This window comes from Cetorhinus maximus, chromosome 10 (genome assembly GCF_964194155.1).
Source record: "Cetorhinus maximus chromosome 10, sCetMax3.hap1.1, whole genome shotgun sequence".
Lineage (NCBI taxonomy): Eukaryota > Metazoa > Chordata > Chondrichthyes > Lamniformes > Cetorhinidae > Cetorhinus > Cetorhinus maximus.
Window position 1 is genome coordinate 5,519,048 of NC_135888.1, and position 21,669 is coordinate 5,540,716.

General features: G+C 43.6%; 1 protein-coding gene across 1 annotated transcript in view; it reads left to right on the plus strand.

Moving 5' to 3' along the window:
- adgrd2 (adhesion G protein-coupled receptor D2) overlaps positions 1 to 21,669 on the plus strand; it is a 191,064-nt gene that overhangs the window by 17,134 nt on the left and 152,261 nt on the right. Inside the window, exons 7-11 of the mRNA XM_078551262.1 lie at positions 6,990 to 7,271; positions 9,262 to 9,373; positions 10,891 to 11,026; positions 12,195 to 12,244; positions 18,284 to 18,398. Of these exons, the coding sequence (XP_078407388.1) occupies positions 6,990 to 7,271; positions 9,262 to 9,373; positions 10,891 to 11,026; positions 12,195 to 12,244; positions 18,284 to 18,398 (695 nt within the window). The remainder of the gene's footprint in view (positions 1 to 6,989; positions 7,272 to 9,261; positions 9,374 to 10,890; positions 11,027 to 12,194; positions 12,245 to 18,283; positions 18,399 to 21,669) is intronic.

Genomic DNA, 21,669 nt, shown 5'->3' on the forward strand with positions numbered 1-21,669 from the left:
CAGCGTGAAACGTGAGTGGCAGCGCTGAACGCTGCCCCTGCTGGGAGGGAGGAGGGCGAGCGGGCCGAGCGTGAACTTCACCCGTGCGCACGAGTGAGCGATTCATAATCTCCCCGAGGCAGCTCCGTGCCTCAGGGAGATGAAGAGATGTTTGTAAAAATAAAAATGTCATAAAACATGTCCCCCCCATGTGACTCTGCACATGAGCAAGGACATGTTATTGATGAAAAATTAAAGTTCTTATTTTATTTTTATTTGCTTTTGGAAACCTCATCCTGCCTGTGGATGAGGTTTCCAAGAAAAGTGCAAAGGCCGCCTCGCAGGTTGGACGGGCAGCAAAAATTTTAATTTAATTGATTACTTAATGGCCTTAATAGGCCATTTAATTGTCGGGTGTGATGCTGGCTCTGGCAGCACACCCGCTGACCAAACTATCGCGCAACTGCACGTTGACATTGGCACGCTCGGCCGACGTCAACGTGCGTCGTTTCACCTCGAGCGGGTTGGGCACACACCCGCCCACCGAGCAAACGTTTCTGCCCTGTGTTTTGAGTTTTGTGAGCATGGGCTGGCTGGGTGCAGTCAGTGCTTTGCCTGGTTGTGAACAGCCAAAGGGACATGGTGTTCGATACAATCCCCCAGTTATTGGAATGTATGGCATTGCACACCTGGCATCGCGTGTGAGTCATACTGGGCAAGGGCAGCAGGTTCCCCTTCCTAATAGGACAGGTGAACCGGATGGGTTTTTACAACAGTCAAAGATAGCTGTCATGGTCACCGTTACTGAGGCTGGCTTTATATTCCAGATTAATTAATTGAATATAAACTCCACCAGCTGCTGTGGTGGGATTTGAACCCATGCCACCAGGTCATTAGTCTGGTATTGAGTATTGCCTGTTAAGAAAAGCACTGATAAAATCTGAAATCTAGAATGGGAGCAGCCCCATCCCATCTGTGGTACATAGAGACACAGTAAGAGCGGAGCAGTAACCGCAGCCTGAAATGTCTGGCTCAACATGTGCACGGCTCCGAGGCAGGGAGGCACCACAACGTTGAGTGACTGTGAGGTGGAGGCGTAGAATCCCGAGAGGCCATGCAGGAACAGGTTAATGTATCTTGATGCGACTAAGGGGGAAGGAGGGGGATGCGTTGGTCCTGAGAGGTAGTGGTTGAACTTTGCAACCTGCTGCGAGAAGACTCCAGCTAAGGGGAAACCAGAGGCATGCACCTCCCGTGGCCTTGAAAGTGACTGTGACCCTTTCTTCATGACCAGCCCTTTCCAAAGCTTCATGTCTGATCTCTGTGGGATCTCACAGTCCAAAGCACACTGGTGCATCCATCATGTAATGGGTGCCCTTTTTGCCAGGCTGGGGCACCTCATCTCCTTTGACACAGATGCTGCAGCGCTGATACAGAGGGAGACAGGATTTGTCTTGTTCCCAAGATTCCTCCAGGTGCAGCATTGGCCTTGGACCCAGAGATGAGGAGGAATGGGGTCCTTCCTCAGATTGGAAGAGGAAGAGGAAGTGTTACACACTCATGAGAAGGGTGAGGTGGAATGTCAACAAGAGGGACCCCAGAGACAAGGGGGGTGTCATTTATGCATGAAATGAGGAGTCCATGCAGGGCACTATCGACACCAGAGACCTTCTAGTACAACGGTGTCTCACATGATGAGAGCCTGCCATGAGGTTGAAAGCTGACAGGAAACCAGAGTAGGTGCTTGACCACATCAAGGGAAGGCCATTGAAAAGATCCTGTGATCCAACCTGATGGAGGATTGATGATCCAAATGTGGATGCACAGCTCAACTCAGTTGAGACAATAAAGACTTTGGACAACATGGACATGTCCAAAAATCTGTAAATATATTCTACATAGTTATGATTTTCTACAGATAAATGTATTTGTTCTGTTTGCAAATCTCTAGTTTCTTACTTAACACAACTAAACGTGTCTAAACACCATAGTGATCCTATTAGTGCTCCAGCTGATGTGGTATCCTCTGGCCTCAGACACTCTGACATTGTGTTCCCCTTGTTGCTGCAGAGCAGGTGGTGGCAGGCTGCACATGTCCCTGACTATATGGCCGTGAGGGTCAAGGCAGTCAGTCTCGTCACGCAGTGACCCATTGGGACCCTACTTCACACTGCAATACCTGCACCTATGCAGAGGCAGCCGCCCTCGCTTGGACCCAACTCGCCGATGAAGCATCTGGCTGAGGAATCAGAGGATGGTGTGATTCCCTCCATAAGCATGGAACCCTCACCCGCTTCCTCTGAATGCTGAGTCCTTGGACTAGTGTCCCGATGGCTGGACAGGCTGAGGCTCAGCTGCCATCCCCTCCAGCCACCCATTGGTCACCCTTGAGATAGCCCCGTTCAGTGACGGTAGCTACTCTCCAACTACTGCAGTGGAGCTATTGCCAGTGGGCAGGAGACCTCTTACCTCTTGCACGAGGTCTCGAACCTCCTGCATGCACTGTGCAAGCTGGCACATTGTTTTTATCACGAGGTTGGCCATTCTCTCATGTCTGTTCCTTATGTGCTCCCCGGGACATTATTGTCAAGGTCATGATAATGACAGACTCCTCTAGCAGGAGTACATGATCGCACAATGCTTCAGGAAACTCAGATAGATGATTACATACCTCCCTCTGCAGGGTCAATCCCAATGCTGGAATAAAACGATGACCACATGAATAATTAAGGGAATGCAATCAATGGGCCAGTTCACACAGTCAACAGTATACCAGCCAGCAGGCAAATACATGGCACTTACACTCTAGGGGTCACAGGTCTCCTCCAGAAGCGTGTCAGGGCTAATTCCAAGCTATCCCGTGGCTGATGCCCTTTTACGGGCAGGGGACAGGAGGGACATACCTTCGCCTCAGACGTGTTCTGACCCCAAATCCGAGCCCAAACCCAATTGCAGTAGGCAACCTGTACCCAAAACCCACCTCCCGCCGAAACTGATGAAAATGGCGGGTGTATCAGACGACGTTTATGGGTACAGTTTGAGAGTTGCAAAACTCATCCTTTGCAACCCAAAGACAAAAAATCTCAGCCCAAGGTGTTCAGGTTCATATTGAAAATTTCCTTTCTGATTCAGTTTTTCTTTTTTGCAGCTCCAGAACGTTTTCAGCTTGATCAATGCTGAGATTGCTTTCAATACAGAAGTGATAATGTTTGAAATTTCTAACAGTGAAAGAAATTTTCTCTATAATTCGCACCTTATTCTCTTGCGGTCGTGTAGGTGGATCTCATGTTGAGAAAGGGCTCCATGGAAACTAGTGGTTACTTGTTCAAGTGGTTATCCTTAAGATGTGAACCCAGACAATAAATTTCAGCAGGTTATAGAGTCGCAGGAGAATCACAGCAGAGCCAGATCATGGTCTCACCTGACACTGATAAAAATGACATATTCCAGTAGGATCTGTCAGTAGCTCTCAAGATTGGGTGATTGGACTGATTTTGTTTTCTTCTCACTCCTTAGAATTGAACCATAGAAACTCTACAGCACAGAAAGAGGCCATTTGGTCCATCATGCCGTGCCAGCCAAAAACCGAGCCACCCAGCCTAATCCCTCTTTCCAGTGTTCGGTCCATGGCCCTGCAGGTTATGGTACTTGAGGTGCACGTCCAGGAAGCTTATAAATGAGCTGAGGGTTTCTGCTCCCACTGCCCTTTCGGGTAGTGAGTTCCAGACCCCCGCAGCCCTCCTCATCTCCCCTCTAATATTTCTACCAATCACTTTATCTCTATCCCCCCCACCTAGTCACTGACCTCCCTGCTAAAGTAAATAGGCCCTTCCTATCCACTCTATGCAGGCCACTTAACAATTTTGTACATCTCAATCAAATCTCCTCTCAGCCTCCTCTGTCCCAAGGAGAACAGCCCCAGCCAATCTAACCTCTCTTCAGAGCTGCAAATTTCCAGTCCTTGTAAATCTCCTCTCCACCCTCTCTAATGCAATTACGTCCTTTCAGTAATGAGATGGTGTTAAGACCCAGCAGTTTTGTAAAGCTGAGTTATTTAAAATCCCAGCGGGAAAACCGTAAACAACTGTCATGACCTATATTTTCAAGTGGTATGTTTGAGAGGCAGCTCTAAATTCAGAAATCAAATCACATGTTCTTGAGAGGTTTTTATATCAAATTACATGAGACATTTATCAGTTTACACAAGTTAAACACATACACATGGCTACAAATTACTACTATCATAACTTATAACAAATTCCCAAACTAACCTCTACTAAGGCCACAGCAACCCATTGGGCAGGATTTCACGCATCGGCAAGTGGGGGCGGGGCCTACACGCCGATGCGTAAAATGACGCGCGGTGATGTCGGGCGGAACTCCCGTCGTCACCGCGCCCCATTTAAATTTTCAGGAAGGCGGGGGTGCAGCAATATCAGCTGTACACCCACCGACCTTAAGGTTGGCGGGCAGGCCAGGAGCCCTGGCAGGAATTAGAAAAAGGATGAAACCTCATTCACGGGCGGGATGAGGTTTCATGTAGCTTTTTAAAAAATTTAATAAAGGTTTTGTGAAAATTATGGACATGTCCCAACTCATGTGACATTGTCACATGAGGGGATATGTTAGGGAAATTTTATTTTCTATTTTTATCTTTTTGACATTTACAGCCGATCTCCTTGAGGCTGCACTTAGCCCCAGGGAGATGAATGCGCTCCTCCGTGCGCATGCGCGAAAGAGCACACTCTCGATTTTGGGATTCCCCCCCGGACCCCCCCCCCCCCCCCCCCCCACCACCACAACTGCCCGCACAGGGAATGCACAGCGCTTCTGTGAGGACGTCACGCTGGGTGGGCCTTAATTGGCCCGCCCACGTAAAATGGCGCCGCACCTCCAATCGGGGGCACCGATCAGAAGCGCGCCTGTGTGCACCCGCCCATCAACTTCTCCCCCAATGGGGGAAAATTCAGCCCCTAGACTTTAAGCAGACACCAGGCAAAGCATTTTCACCTTACAAATTCAAAATGAGGTTCCTTTCACTTTGGTTCCTTTGCAGACACAGTGATAGGCTTACAGGCTTTGATCTTATATTGCCTCTTCCCTGCACACACAAAACTGCTATCTGTTATACCCAATGCAGCTCATTGAATGTAAATTCTCATTGCATCACCAGCCCCTTTGAACTCCACCTCTTCTAACAGTAAAACCCCTTTCATAGTACCAATTTTATAAACATTGCTTGGTCTCTGCTAGCTAGGTGCCAGATTTCACTCCCCTTCTTGAATGCTCTGTTCAACAAAATGCAAATGCACTCTACCTCTCTTACATCTTAAAACTAGCACACATCAGAGCTGGCTTTCATCCAATTAAGACACACCCACAGACTAATCCCCTATTTAAAAAAAATAATTTTCAATAACGTTATATACATTATTAGCTTCATGACAGATGACTGGAACTGCACACAATGCTCAAGTTGTGGCCTAACTAATGTTTTATATAAGTTCCAACATAACCTCTTATATTCTGCGCCTCAGCTAATAAATGGAAGGATTCCATATGCCTTATCCAAGGAAAGTGAGGGAAATGATTGTCTTTAATTCTGTATCAATTGAGATTAGGGTACTCAGCACAGATCTGGCTCTGCTTGGCTTAGTGTCATACTGTGTGGTGCATATTACAGTTATAATTTTAAAGAATACATGAAAGACCTGCCTTGTGAGTTTTATCAGGGATTCTCCTGACCAACCGCTGTAACTTTGCTCCAAGATTATTGCACCTATCCCATTTCTCTTCTGACCTTCCGCTGATGTTACAACAACTGGTCTGGGAGAGCCCCTGAAGGAACGTACCAGTACATAGATATTAGAGTGCCCCTTTCGGTAGCTTATCAATTTCCAAAGCAATGATCATTCAAATGAGAACCCAAGATTACTTAGTCAGAAATACAAATAATTGGAGGCGGAAGGTTGTAGGTTTTTTTTACATTATGTTCAGTTCCTTTGTTGCAAAAAATGAATAATCACAATTAATTGACCCTGCTACTAATTTAGCATGTTTACATAATGTTATTGTAGTGTAATGTATTAATAGAATAGAAATGTTAATGAGCGATGTAGACTATGGTGTATCAGTGGCTTCGGCAATCAAGGGCTAGACTCTTGAGAGAGAGGATGGAACACTGCAGTCAGGAGAAACATACCCACTCTGTAACCTATCATATATATAGTGTTAATAAACTAGTTTAAGCAAACACCAGAATAAGACTACAGTCTCTCTAGGTAAGATAGGTCATGCATGCCACAAGCCAGCAACCACTGTACGAGTATATGAAACATGGGGTTGCAGCAGGAGTGACACCAATCTAAAGCAGGATTGGTACCATCAATGGAACCATGGCAAGAAAGTGAAGAAAAACTTGGTAGCAGAACAGATTTACCAACCTACTGAAGGAGGCGTCAAACTGGAAAGAGGTAACGATGCCTGTACCCGGTGAGCAGCCACTTGCCTCTATCTTGCCCATTTGCATCTTGAGGGCCTGCAGAGAGACCAAAATTGGGAATTATGCAAGAAGCATTTCCTCTGATATCGAGCAGCATCGGGCCTTCATGCTAAAGAGCAGAAGCACCAGGGTCAGTTCATTTCTTTATACCGTGGGTCCAGTAGCTGACATTGTTCCCCTGAGGCAGGGGGTGGAAGAGTCCTCTGCAAACTTTGGCACCATCCTCTCTCTCTGTCCCTTTAAACTTGTTTAAAGCAAGTACCAGAGTAAGACTACAGTCTATCTAAGTAAGATGGGTCACACATACTACAAGCCAGTAACCACACCAAGAGTATATGAAACAATTATTATCTTTACAGTAGTCATGACAATAAAGATTAAGTTAATCTAAAGCTAATGTTATGCAGGAAAATATTCATTTGTCACTTTTTATTAATTGCTCAAGTAACAGAAATGGATAAAAATGGTGCACACATGAATGCAATTGACATAAATTCTCCTTGCACAGGTTACTGAGTACATGTCGTTGAGTAGTGCAAAACTTCTACCCGATATTTCTGAAGCTGAGACTCTACTGGAGACAGTACAACATGTTCTGAGCACAGAAAATGCCACTTTGCAACCAGCTGACATGCTAAGCCTTATACGTTTGCTGCAAAATGTTGCCGACCTGGAACCACAAGTAAATGACACCAGAGAGGCACTGGAGAATATAAGCCGAAGCTTCGTAGATGTAGCTGGTGAGGTTCTTGATCAGCACAATGCGGAAGGGTGGACTGAAATTAATGAGGTAATCGGTCACCTTTCTTAATTTAACACAATTGTTTGAATTAGGGATTGGGAAAGATCATTTTGAAGTATAACCTGGTTTTTGGTACAATAACAATCGGTGGCCAAACTACATCAGAGTGATCATTTGCTCCGGAAGCACTCAATTTGGAAAGCTTGTATCTCGACAGCATCGATATTGCTGCCATTTTAGCCTGTCAATAGAAAATAATTCTGAAAATACCCCGCTTACTCCAAATTTAAACCAAAATTAAGGGAGTTATTCACACGGTGGGAAACAGCAGCCGGTTTCCCACTGAGCCATCCCCGGGACTAGGCTAGGGCCAGAAGAAATTCATCAAGGTCAGTTTCAAATTTGTAATATCATCTTCTAGTGGCACCAGGAGGTGAAGGAATGACCCTGCAGGCTCTACACCGAAATATTAAGCCTCCCCTTCCGCGGACTCATCCCCACCGCCATGAGACACTCAGGTAGCTGATTCTGTGGACTTGCCTACATGTGGGTGGCCCAGAGGCCACCCACATTCCTTGTCTGGGAAATCAGTCAGCAACTTTCAATGAGCCCCGGGCATTTTTTCCAATGTGGGTGAGTTTTGAAATGGTATCAAATGCATCTGGTGAAAGCTGATCCCCTGTTAACAATTGGCCCCAAATTATTGAAAATCTTGATGCGGCTAATGGGAATGACTTTTATTTGTTACTTAAGACCTACTTGACATTACCTGCTATTGAGTGGGTGATAGTTTAACTAGTATTGGGCTGAGGGTACCTGCAGAAGTTTCAAACTTTTGTGGTGGGTGTGGAGAACTGTCAATTTTACGATAAAAAGCAAAATACTGCAGATGCTGGAAATCTGAAACAAAAACAAAAATAGCTGGAAAAACCCAGCAGGTCTGACAGCATCTGCGGAGAGGAACACAGTTAACAATTCGAGGACTCGAAACGTTAACTGTGTTCCTCTCCGCAGATGCTGTCAGACCCGCTGAGTTTTTCCAGCTATTTTTGTCTTTGTGCCAATTTTATGAGGTGTCTAAATGGCATTGTCTCTCTTAATTTATTGAGCAGCACTGATGATGATCATGTACCAATTAAGATACTAATTGCACATATAGAATAAAATCTGAAATATATATAAAAAAATCATTTTTGGACTTACTGCCTGTGGTTTCATTATCTTTATGTGGGCTCAAAAAGAGTTCCTCAGTTCCCAATTGTATCGTGTATCGTTATTTATAATTAGAATTGATACCTGACTGATAAATTATCCAGGGAAATTAAATTTGTTGTGTTAGCTTACAGGTACATAAAATATTTTAACAAGTGTCATTTATTTGAACTTTGAACAAATATAAATAAAAATCTATAACAATTACTTAGAGCAATTATGTTATGTGAAATACTTAAGCTTAATCATTATTTCAAATGAGCAATGTGCATCCAGTATATCTGCTTAAGTTAACCATACGAGATGATTATTATGGAATACCAATTAATTAGTTTCAATTGTACTAATTATTCAACCTATACTTGGGTAAAAAGGCAGATAATTAAAAACCTATATAAATTTCTCATCTATTAGTGGCATTCCTAATTCTTCACAGAATTGAAGCACCATAATAATTTACAATTAAAAATACAGCCTATTGGATATTACTTTAGTCTATCTGTGCATTAGCCCACAGGTTAATAGAATTTTCACACATAACTCTTTATGGTGGCTAAATTGGATGTCCCGGAGCTGCTAACAGGGAGACATACTGTAAACTGAAGGCCACTCATTCATGACTCTCCGGTGATTAGAGGGGTGCATTGGCAAAGTTTGAAAAGGAGTTTATCTATTTGCCTCCTTGCCTGAGAATTGATAGGAAGCCTAACAGAAGTGGAAAAATAGTTTACAAAATAGGTGTGTTTTTTTTAAATAAATACCTGAAAATTGCATTGTTTTATAAAGTCCTTGCAATGTATTGATGTTTGATAATCTTTGATCTTAGATTGTTCAGGGTCCAATGGCAGTAGTTTATGGTGTTGACAGAATGGTGCAAAACCTGAACAGACTGCTTACTTCTGACCAAGAAAATATAGTCATTAGAAGCAAAAACATCAGTAAGTATAATGTCAAGGATCACCCGGAGAAAATATTTAAACACTGGTCATTCTTCAGATATTAGATGAAAAGAAAAACATCATAACCCATAAAGTAAAATCCTTTCAACAACATGGAAATACGCACCTGATATTTCACGAACCCATTGCTCATCCTTGTAAAGCTCCTTGAGCTTAATATTTTAAAACAGGGAAGCAAAGATTATAAAGTTGTAAAAATAAACATGGCATCCTAGGTTGTATAAATAGGGTTGCAATATACAGAAGCAGAAATGTAATGGTAAACCTTTACAAATCATTGTTTAGGCCACAGTTTTGAGCACCTACTTCTGGAAACATAGAAACTAGGAGCAGGAGTAGGCCATTCGGCCCTTCGAGCATGCTCCACCAATCAGTACGATCATGGCTGATCCTCTATCTCAACGCCATGTTCCCGCTTTCTCTCCATGTTGCCCCTAATATCCAAAAATTTAAGACCATGGAGTCAACCATGGTCAAAACACAGGATAAATTTGTTAGCATTATTTAAATAGAAGACAGAATCTGCTCACCTTTGGCCCTGCCAGAACGGATGGACTATTTGTGGGTCGGGAACTTGACTTTAGTGATTTGCCCACCAGTCACAAGTACCTTATCAGCCATGGACAATGTGTGCGACCTATTCCACTGGGGAGGAGGTCTCGCTCCAGGAGGCTGCAGTGACCTGTTGTGAGAACTTGAGTCTCCTGAGGGGCTGGAGCTCAGACAGGTCGATATAGACCATGTTGGTCATCTCACCTCCTCCCAGTAGAATTTCTTCATTTATGTGACCGGTCCGGCTCACTGTTTGCTCATTGTGACCCCATGTTGTTGGTGGTTGAGTATTCGGTGACAATCCCATCTGTGGAGGGGAGGGACAACTGGTTGAGGAGAAGACCAGCTGGCACTATAATGACTCAGAAATATGTTTGAAATGGGAAAGAAACTGCACTGGCAGGGCTGAGGCCCACTTTTGGGTGGTTTATTTTGCATTTGGCAGTGCTTGAACCTGCCCAGGTCACCTGAAAAAAGGGAATGTTCCCAAACATTAATATCCCTCACCTTGATGCACATAAATATTTAAAGAGAGAAAAAAAAAGTTAAAAGAAAGCCAATTAAATATTTCAAAAATGGCAACAATAAAGCTGGATTTCTACATTGCTGTGTGCATCAGGGGTAACATTAACTATTTCAGTATTGAATCTAGTGTCCAGTGTAAACCTCATTCGATTTCTCCTTTCCATTGACTTCAGTCAGATATGGTGTAATGTGGATTTTTAAGCCCATTTCTCCCATTTTATATCATCCTACAAATTTAAATTTATCCCCATTGTCTGTAACATACTGTAAATAAATCTGACAGCAGTCACTCCTGTCAGACCAGGGTATGGCAACCGCAGCTGGTTGGGAATTCTATATCAAAACTCAGGATTTAGTTCAGCTAAATCAGTTCAGTTGAGTCAAATCATTGCATTTATTATTTCCACTGTATTTTGCAGAACTTGAAATCAGACAAAAGGTACTCAGCAGTTTTACAAATGGCATTGACGTTTATATGAGTGATATAAACAACAAATCAGCTGATCAAATAGGACTTCCTAAAGAAGCAATTGAAAGACTCCAACAAAGAGGGAAGTATTGCTCATAGTGTGTGCTGTTTTATGGGCAGAAATATGCTTGGCGTTAGTTAAATTTAATGCAAAAATGTATTAAAATAAGTTTTCTGACACTTTAATATTTCCCTTGAGCAGTTTGCCTCCTGTCATGAGAACTTCAATGTGTGTAAATGATATTCTACAGGAAGTAAGTGTTGAATGAGTTTGGACTTTAGGTTCGGAGCAGAAAAAGTTTGAGGATTGTCAGATAATTAGGTCAAATCTCGCAACAATATTTTGGGAACCTCACCATGATACTAGTACTGAAATTATGGACCAGATTTGCCTCAGAGGCAAAGAAACAGTGGGACAGAATTTCCCCCCCCACCGCCCCCTGTCGAGGGGGGAGTTGAGGAGCGGGCATGTGGAGGCGCGCCACCATTTTACCTGGGCAGGCCAGTTAAGGCCCGCCCAGCGTGACATCCGCACGAAAGCACTACGTGCATGCGCACGAAAGAGCAAAGTGCTGCCTCAGGGAGATCGGCTCTGCAATAAAAAATATTAAAAATAGAAAAAGAAATTCCCTGACATGTCCCCTCATGTGACAATGTCACATGAGTTGGGACATGTCCATAACTTTTAAATAAAGTTCAATTAAATTTTTAAAAACCTACATGAAACCTCATCCCGCCCATGGATGAGGTTTCATGCTTTTTCTAATGCCCGCCAGGGCTCCTGGCCTGCCCGCCAACCTTAAGGTTGGACGGGCAGGTCCATTAATTACTTTAATGACTCTGTCAATGGCCTCAATTGACCATTGACAGGTCGGCGGGCGCAGAGCTGATTTTGCTGAGCCCCCTCCTTCCTGAAAATTTAAATGGGGCGCGGTGACGTCGGGAGTTCTGCCCGACATCACCGCGCGTCATTTTACGTGTCGGCGAGCGGGCCTCGCCCCCCCCCCGCTCACCAATGGGAAAACCCTGGCCCTGTATTTGCCCACAGACTTTCTATGAGATTTTGCACTGGAACTTATGGTAAATTAAAGAAACCAAAAGAAAAAGTAAATTTAAAAACAAATTTAAGTCACCAAGACTAATTAAACCTGAAGGAATGAAACTCCATGCTTGTTAAAGTTAATTTTCAGTGCCAGAGAGGCTGTTTGTAAGTAATTAAGTCTTACCATTTTGGTTCAATTTTATTTACCCTAGAATGGACAGATCCTTACTTTTTTCTGGTGAGTTTAGTGTGTATATGTTGGGTAAGTACAGCAACATTTCGCTGCTCCATATATTTTAATGGTGAGTGTTCCAGTGAGATACCAGTCTCAGTTAGCTTTTGGAGGAGCAGGGCATCTCAAACACCTGATTTCCATATTTAACTGTGCATGTGCGGTCACTGGAAATTGCTGTTGAATTTATATTTCGAAAATGAACATTGTTGGCCTCGCAGTTATTTGTACCTCAAAATCCTGCCAAATACGTTTATTTTGGTTTAGGCTTTAGCAATTGGGTTATCAAAAATTACAATGATCTGTGTTTCTCTGATTTTTCTTCTCCAAATCTCGTCCAACCTAATCTCCTTCCAACATTTCTATTGCATTGAGTAACGATTCTTCATATAATTGGAGTCATTCTTTCCCAATTCCTCAAAAATGTGGAACCTCTTGCCTTCCCCCATCTTCCAACCCTGCTGCAACCTGGGAGCTTCTAAAACCCAAGCTTAGCATTTCTTAATAAAAACTTCCTGGTTTATGCCATCTTCTATTTTTCTCTTTTCAACTTTGGTAGTGTCCTAAACTATTAGCCATTCATTTTGGTTTCTCAATAAGAAAAAAATAGCCTGTCTTGCTCTTTTGTGAAAGACCTTGAGTGCTTGGGCAGGAGTTTCTGGCCCCACCTGTCACTAGAATCATCCAGTACCCCCCCCCGAAGGCCAATGGACTTTTGGCTGGGCCGTCATATCACCCGCAGGAGGTCCCACCACAGCGGGGCTGGCAAATCCCAGCCCTCGTCTCAGTTCTTCAACCACAAGACCAGATTCTTTTCTATCCACAATTTTGTACGCCTGTGAGGCTGTCACAACTTTAAACTATAATACTTCCCTAAAGGAATTAACTTCTGGGATATGTGTATTGAAGTTCATGGAATCATAGGGTGGTTACAGCACAGGAGGAGGCCATTTGGTCCATCATGTCCTGGCTCTCTGCAAGAGCCACTCAGCCAATTCCACTCCCCCACTTTTTCCCCATTGCTCCACAATTTTTTTCTCTTCAGTTGCTTATTTAGTACCTCTATGTAAGCCTCGAATGTATCTGCTTCCACCACACTCTCAGGTAGTACATTTCAGATCCAATCCATGTGCTAGGTTAAAAAAAAGCTTTTCCTCATGTCGAAGTTGGTCCTTTTGCCAACTTGCTTAAATCAGTGTCCCCATGGGTTCTCAACCCTTCTGCCAAAGGCAACAGTTTCTCCCTATCTACTCTGTCCAGACCCCACATGATTTTAAACAATTCTATCAAATCACCTCTCAATCTTCTAAGGAGAACAAGCCCAGATTTCCCAATCTGGCCACATAACTGAAGTCTCTTATTGATGGAACTATTGCTGTAAGTCTTTTTTTCACCCTCTCCAAAGCTTTCACACCCTTCCTAAAGTGCAGGGCCCAGAATTGGACGCAGTACTCCAGTTAAGGCCAAACCAGTGTTTTCTAAAGGTTCACCAGAATTTCCTTGCTTTTGTACTCTATGCTTCAATTTATAAAGCCCAGGATCCTTTATGCCTTTTTTATGACTTTGTGAACCTGCTGTGCCACCTACAACAATTTATGCACATACACCTTCTAAGACCTCTCTGTTTCTGCCCCCTCCTTAGAATTGTTCCTTTCAATTTATATTGTCTCTCCTTGTTCTCCCTATTAAAATGTGTCACTTCACACATCTCTGCATTAAATTTCATCTGCCACTTGTCCATCCATTCTACCAGCATGTCTCTGACCCCATGAAGTCTATCGTTATCCTCCTCACAGTTCACACTACCTTCACGTTTTGTGTCATCTGCAAATTTTGAAATTGTGCCCTGTAAATCCAAGTCTAAGCCATTAATATAGAATAAGAAAAGCAGTGGTCCTGGTACCAACGTCTGAAGACCCCACTGTATAGCTTCCTACTGTCCATAAGACAACCTTTCACCACTGCTCTCATTTCCCTGTTACTCAGGCAAGTTTCAATCCATGCTGCCACTTTCCCTGTTATTCCATAGGATTCAATTTTGATGGCAAGTCTATTATGTAGCACTTTATCAAACACATTTTGGAAGCCCATATCAACTGCATTACCCTGATCAATCATCTCTGTTACCTCATCAAAAAACTCAACCAAGTTAATTAAATACGAATTGCTTTTAACAAACACATCCTGGTTTTCCCTAATGACTCCGCACTTGTCCAATTGATAATCTTGACCCAGATTATCGTCTTTGAAAGCTTTCCAATCACCGAGGTTAGAATGACTGGCCTGGGTTTATCTTTACAGCCTGTTTTGAGCAAGGGTGTAGCCTTTGCAATTCTCCAGCCCTCTGACACTGCCCCTGTATCTAAGGAGGATTGGAAGATTGTGGACAATGCCTCTACAATTTCCATGCCTACCTCCTTTAGCATCCCCTGCTGTATCTAATCTGGTCCTGGTGGCTTATCCACTTCAAGTACAACCCTTCTAACGCCACTTACCAATTTTTAGCCCATCTAGTGTCTCAACTGTCTCTTTCATTATGACTTTAGTGGCATCTTCCTTGGTAAAAGTAGATGCAAAGTGTATCTTCTCAAGGGCAATTAGGGGTGGGTAATAAATACTGGATTTGCCAGCAATACTCACATTCCAGAACGGATTAAAAAAAAACAATTAGTACCTCAGCTATGCCCTCTGTCTCCAAATGTACTTCCCCTCTTTGGTCCCTAATTAACCCTACGCCCCCCTCTTTTACTACCCTTTTACCATTTATATACTTACGGAAGACTTCTGGATTCCTTTTTATGTTAGCTGCTAGTCACTTCTCATACTCTCTTTGCCTCTCTGATTTCCTTTTTCACATCTCCTCTGAACTTTCTATATTCAGCCTGGTTGTCACTTACATTGTCAACCTGCCACCTGGCAATAACACCCCCTTTTTCTGCTCAATCCTAAGCTCCATCTCCCTTGTTATCCAGGGAGCCCTGGCTTTAATAATCCTACTATTCCCCCTTGTGGGAATATACCTTGATTATCTGAATCATCTCTTCTTTAAAGTTCTGTTTTGTCTGCCGATATTTGATTCAATTTATCTGGGCCGGGTCCGTTCTCGCCTCATTGAAATTGACCCTTCTCCAACTAATTATTTTTACTCTGGATTGCTTGTTGTCCTTTTCCATGCGTAAGCAGTGATGACACAGTGATCACTGTTCCCTGAAAGTTCCCCGATTGACACTTGATGCTCCTCATCCCCCAGGAACAGATCCAGCAATCCCTTGTTGGACCAGAAACATACTGATCAAGAAAATTCTCCTGAACACACTTCAGAAACTGCTCCTGCTCCTTGCCCTTAACACCATTACTACCTCAACCTATATTAGGCTAATTAAAGAGCTCCATTATCGCTACTAGATAGATATTGCAGCCCTCTGTAATTCCCCTACAAACTTGCTCTTCTATATCTATCCCTCTAGTAGGTGGCCTACAAAATACAGTCAGTAGTACAATGCTCCATCAATCGTTCCTGAAATCTAACCAAAGAGATTCTGTCCTTGATCCCTCCAGGACATCCTCCCTCTACAGTGCAGAAATATTCTCCTGGATCGTTGTAGCCACCCCCCCTCCTTTTATCATCCCCCATCTTTCCTGAACACATTGAGCAGAATTTTACCCGGGGCGCACCATTCCCGATGGAACAGGAATCCGCTCTCTCGCTGCTTCCCGCGCCATTGCAATTAAAATGTTAAGTGCCAGCGGCGGGCACGGGAGGCACGTGTGACCATGTAGATTCAGTGTTGGAACCAGCCGCCAGCCGACAATGCAGCAGGTACGAGCGGGCTATAAAAGAGCTTCCCGGACAAACTGGGAGGGTCTCTTCATCATGGCCACAACTTTCCTGCCCGACTCCATCGCCATTAACCTAAGAGTCATTGAGAGGACAAAGGTGGTACTGTTATTTTTGAAGAACACAGGAAGGCCAGAAATTGGAGCAGGAGTAGTCTACATGGCCGGTCGAACCTGCTCCACCATCCCAATATGATCATGGCTGATCTCGGGCTCCATCTCCATTTTCCCGCTCACTCCTTATACCCCTTAGTTCTCTGAAAGACCAAAAATCTGTCTATCCCAGCCTTAAATGTATTAAACAATGGAGCATTCACAACCCTCTGGGGTAGAGAATTCCAAAGTTTCACAACCCTCTGAATGAAGAAATTTCTCCTCATCTCACCCTAAATGATCGGCTCCGTATCCCTAGACTGTGGCCCCTGTGTTTTAGATTCCCCGACCAGTGAAAGTGACCTCTCAACATCCACCCTATCAAGCCCCTTCAGAATTTTGTAGGTTTCAATGAGATTGCCTGTAAACTCCAGAGAATATAAGCCCAATTTACTCAGCCTCTCATCATAGGGCAACCATCTCATCCCAGGGGATTCAAATTTAAATCTCACTTGTAAATATTTCACATTACGTTGGTTTCATGTTGTTCCTGTGTGCATCATTGTTATTGGTTGGGACTAGCTTAGCCAGAGAACTTAGTCAGAGAACTAAGTGTACTGGCCTGCCTCATGTTTGGCATGCATTGATGATTACTGGGGAATTAGGGACATTTCCTTATTGTGGGAGAAGCCTCACTCCCTGGCATACTCACTACACTTTGCTGCTCCACCCCCCAAACTCATTCAGGTCCACTCTCTGAACAACCAATCACCTACCTGCCTCACACCTTGATTTTTCTCTCTCCCTGCCATTAGTTTTACTTGTTGGTCTCCAGCGCTGTTTCCCCTTAGGCTTTTTCTCTCCCTGATACTTTGCTTTTATGTGTTAGTCTTCAGCACTGTTTTCTCTTAGGTTTGCTCTCTGTATCTCCCATTGGCTCCTTTCTTTTACCTGTTGGTCTCTGACCCTGTTCTCCCATAGACTTGCTCTTGCTGGCTCATGCTGTGATGCCCTGCTTTTATCTTGATGGCCATCAGCACTGTTGCCCTCAGGCTTTATTTAAATAAATATATGCTCAGTTGTTAAGTGCATTGTAGAATTAAGCCATATCAAGCAGGAAGAGAAATACCTGGAAAAACTCAGCAGGTCTGGCAGCATCGGCGGAGGAGAGCACATTTAACGTTTCGAGTCCTCATGACCCTTCAGCAGAACTAAGTAAAAATAGGAAAGGGGTGAAATATAAACTGGTTTAAGTGGGGGGGTTGTTGGGACAAGCAGCCAGTGATAGGTGGGGATAACCAAAAGATGTCACAGACAAAAGGACAAAGAGGTGTTGATGGTGGTGATATTATCTAAAGGAATGTGCTAATTAAGAGTAGAAGACAGGACAGATAAGGTACAGATAGCTCTAGTGGGGGTGGGGGAATGCTAAAAGGTAGAAAAAAACAATGGGTGGAAATACATTTAAAAATAATGGAAATAGGTGGGAAAAGAAAAATCTATATAAATTATTGGAAAAAACAAAAAGGAGGGGGAAGAAACGGAAAGGGGGTGGGGATGGAGGAGAGAGTTCAAGATCTAAAATTGTTGAACTCAATATTCAGTCCGGAAGGAAGTACCTCTTTGTTCTTTTGTCTGTGACAGCTTTTTGTTATCCCCACCTATTACTGGCTGCTTGTCCCAACAACCCCCCGCCTTAAACCAGCTTATATTTCACCCCTATCCTATTTTTACTTAGTTCTGTTGAAGGGTCATGAGGACTCGAAAAGTCAACTGTGCCTCTTCTCTGCCGATGCTGCCAGACCTGCTGAGTTTTTCCAGGTATTTCTGTTTCTGTTTTTGTTTTGGATTTCCAGCATCCGCAGTTTTTTGCTTTTATCAAGCAGGAAGACCTCAGTTACAATGAAACTGTATTCAGCATGCGAATGGCGTTGCGAACCTGCAGGCTGCAACTCCCCAGGGACTCCCAACAGTCGCCCAACACTCGCAGCGCAGCAGAAAATGACGTATCATAATAATAAGGAAAAGTACTTTGTGAAACATAATTAAACTATACAAATATTGGTAGATCAAATTAGGATTTTCAAACAAAGTAAATTAAAACTTACTGTTCTCCTCTTATACCTATAATACATACAGGTTTAGCAACAGCTACACTTGTGAACACCTGGTATGGCACTCTTTACAGTCTGCTAGGAAATGGCACATGGGACACTAATGGTTTGTTGGAAACAGTTTTTGATGAAGGATTTAAGTGAGTGAAAATAAGTATTTTCCCCTTTTTCCAATAATTTATAATTTTTAATATTTTTATATATATTTTCTTTCCCCACCTATTTCCATTATTTTTAAATGTATTTTCATCCATTGTTTTATCTCTACCTTTTAGCCTATTTCGATCCCATCCCCCCACCCCACCCCAACTAGGGCTATCTTGCTTGTCCTGCTTTCTACCCTTAATGTCATCTTTAGCACATTCCTCAGCTAATATCACCACCGTCAACACCCCTTTGTCCTTTTGTTTATGACACCTTTGGCAATCTCTCCTTTGCCTCCACCTATCACTAGCCCTCTACCCAGCTCTACCTGTCTCACCCCCCTTCAACCAGCTTATATTCCACCTCAATTCTATATTTCTTTGTTCTGATGAAGAGTCATTTGGACTCGAAACATTAACTGTGTTCCTCTCCGCAGATGCTGTCAGACCTGCTGAGTCTTTCCCGGTATTTTTGTTTTTGTTTTGGATTTGCAGCATCCGCATTATTTTGCTTTTACTTTAAGTATCTATCTTCAGCTTGTCCACCTGAAATGTATTTATGTCACTGAAAACATAAAACAGGATTTATGTTCTGGGTCATATTGAGATATTCCAGCATCATATTCATCTCATAAGTTTTGATAAAAAAGACTGGCTGTGAATATTCCAATGCATTTTGAGATGTAGACTATAAATTAGTGTGCTGGTTACAAATAACAATATGTTGACAAGGAAGTATTCAATGAATGGCATGACACTAGGAAGTTCTGAGGAACAAAGGGACCTTGGTGTGTGTGTCCATAGATCTCTGAAAGCAGAGTGGCATGTTAGTGGGGTGGTGAAAAAGGCATATGGGACACTTGCCTTTATCAATCGATGCATAGATTACAAAAGTAGGGAGGTCATGTTGGAGTTGTATAGAACCTTGGTGAGGCCACAGCTGGAGTACTGTGTGCAGTTCTGGTCGCCACATTATAGGAAGGATGTGATTGCACTGGAGGGGGTGCAGAGGAGATTCACCAGGATGTTGCCTGAGATGAAACATTTAAGTTATGAAGAGAGGTTGGATAGACTTGAGTTGTTTTCATTGGAGCAGAGAAGACTGAGGGGTGACTTGATCGAGGTGTACAAGATTGTAAGGGGCATGGACAGGGTGGATAGGGAGCAGCTGTTCCCCTTAGTTGAAGGGTCAGTCACGAGGGGACATAAGTTCAAGGTGAGGGGCAGGAGGTTTAGGGGGGATGTGAGGAAAAACCTTTTTACCCAGAGGGTGGTGACGGTCTGGAATGTGCTGCCTGGGAAATGGTGGTGGAGGCGGGTTGCCTCACATCCTTTAAAAAGTACCTGGATGAACACTTGGCACGTCTTAACACTCAAGGCTATGTGCCAAGTGCTGGTCAATGGGATTAGGCAGGTAGGTCAGGTGTTTCTCACGTGTCGATGCAGACTCGATGGGCCGAAGGGCTTCTTCTGCACTGTGAGATTCTGTGATTCTGTTAGACATGCTGAGGGCAATTTAACCCCCAAAATTTTGGGGTTTTGGCTGGGTGCGATATTAAATTGTTAGAAATGTCAAACCCATTCCACCTTGAATCCAGCCTCTTCCAGTTTTAATGAAGATGGATGAGGGATGGATAACTAACCTACTTCTAAGAGGTCGATTGGTCCTTTAAATATTTTTCGGCTGCTGTTTCAGAATAAATCTCTGTTTTAAATTTAATCCAGCAGTTAAAGGGGATTGGGGTGTGGAGGTGGGGTGCGGTATGTGGTGGTGAGGACTGCTGGATCCACCTGGTGTCTTTCTACTTACCTGCTGGATCAAGCTTACCTGCTTTTACTGCCCCCCACCCACCCTGGATTGGACACCCCTCTAAGTCAGGCAAGTGCCAGGTAATGACCATCTCCAACAAGAGAGAATCTAACCATTCCCCTTTGACATTCAATGGCATTACCATCGCCGAGCAACATCCTGCGGGTTACCATTGACCAGAAACTGAACTGGACCAGCCACATAAATGCCGTGGCTATGAGAGCAGGTCAGAGGCTAGGAATCCTGCAGCGAGTAACTCACCTCCTGACTCACCAAAGCCACCATTGTTGGAGCCATTAAAATGAGGGGCACTCAAGAGACAAGAATTTTAGGAGCACAGAGATCTCAGAAGATGATGGGATCAAACAAGGTTTTGGAGGTAGGGTGGGATCTATCCATGGAAAGATTTGAAAGCAAGGATAAGACTTAAAATTGAGATGGGAGCCAGTCTAGGTCTCTGAGCGCAGGGATGAAGGATGAATGGGAGTTGGCATGAGTTAGGACTGGGGCAGCAGGGTCCTGAATGACCTCAAGTTTATGACAGGTATAATGTGTGAGGCTGGCCAGGAGTATATTGGACTAGTCATGTTTCAGCAACAGAGACATGAGTAACAGTTTCAGCAATAGCTGAGCTGAGGCAGGGGTGGGTGATGTTACAGAGATGGGAATAAGCAGTCTTGGTGATGTTGTGGCTATGTGGCTGATAGTTCATCTCGAGGTCAGATATGATTCCAAGGTTGTGTCTGGTTCAGCCTCAGATAGTTACCAAGGAGAGGGATGGAGTCAGTAGCTAAGGAAGAGAGCTTGTTGCTGGGACCAAAGATAATGATATAATAAAGAATTGATATTCCTGATATTTAGTTGGAGGAAATTTCTACTCATTCTGTATTGCAAGTTGGATAAACAGCCTAACAATTTAGAGACAGTGAAGGACTGAGAGAGGTGGTGCTGAGATAGACCTGGGTGTTTTGTGTGTTTATGGAATGTAATGCTATGTTCTGGAAGATGTTGCTGAGGGGCAGCATGTAGATGAGGAACAGGAGGAGGCCAAGGGAAAATCCTTTGTGAAAACCAGAGATAACAATGCAGGGGGTGGGGGTGGGCGGGTGGGTGGGTGGAAGAGAAGCAATTGTAGGTAATTCCCTGGCTACAATTAGCGATGAATGGAACCAGGCGAGTGCAATCCCTGCTGGGCAATGATCGAGAGGCTTTGGGAGAGGAGATGTGGTCGACCACATTAAAATCGGTCAAGCAGGACAAGGAGGGATGGTTTAGCTTTGTTGGTCACATAGGATATATTTGTAACTTTTATAAGAGCTGTGTCAAGAAGGAAGCCTGATTGCAGGGATTCAAACATGGAGTTGGACTCGCTGTGGCAGTGCTATAGAGTTTTGCTCTGAATTATTGGTTGAAGTACCATTTAACTCTGTCTGTGGTCTGATGTGTTTTGATGTTAGA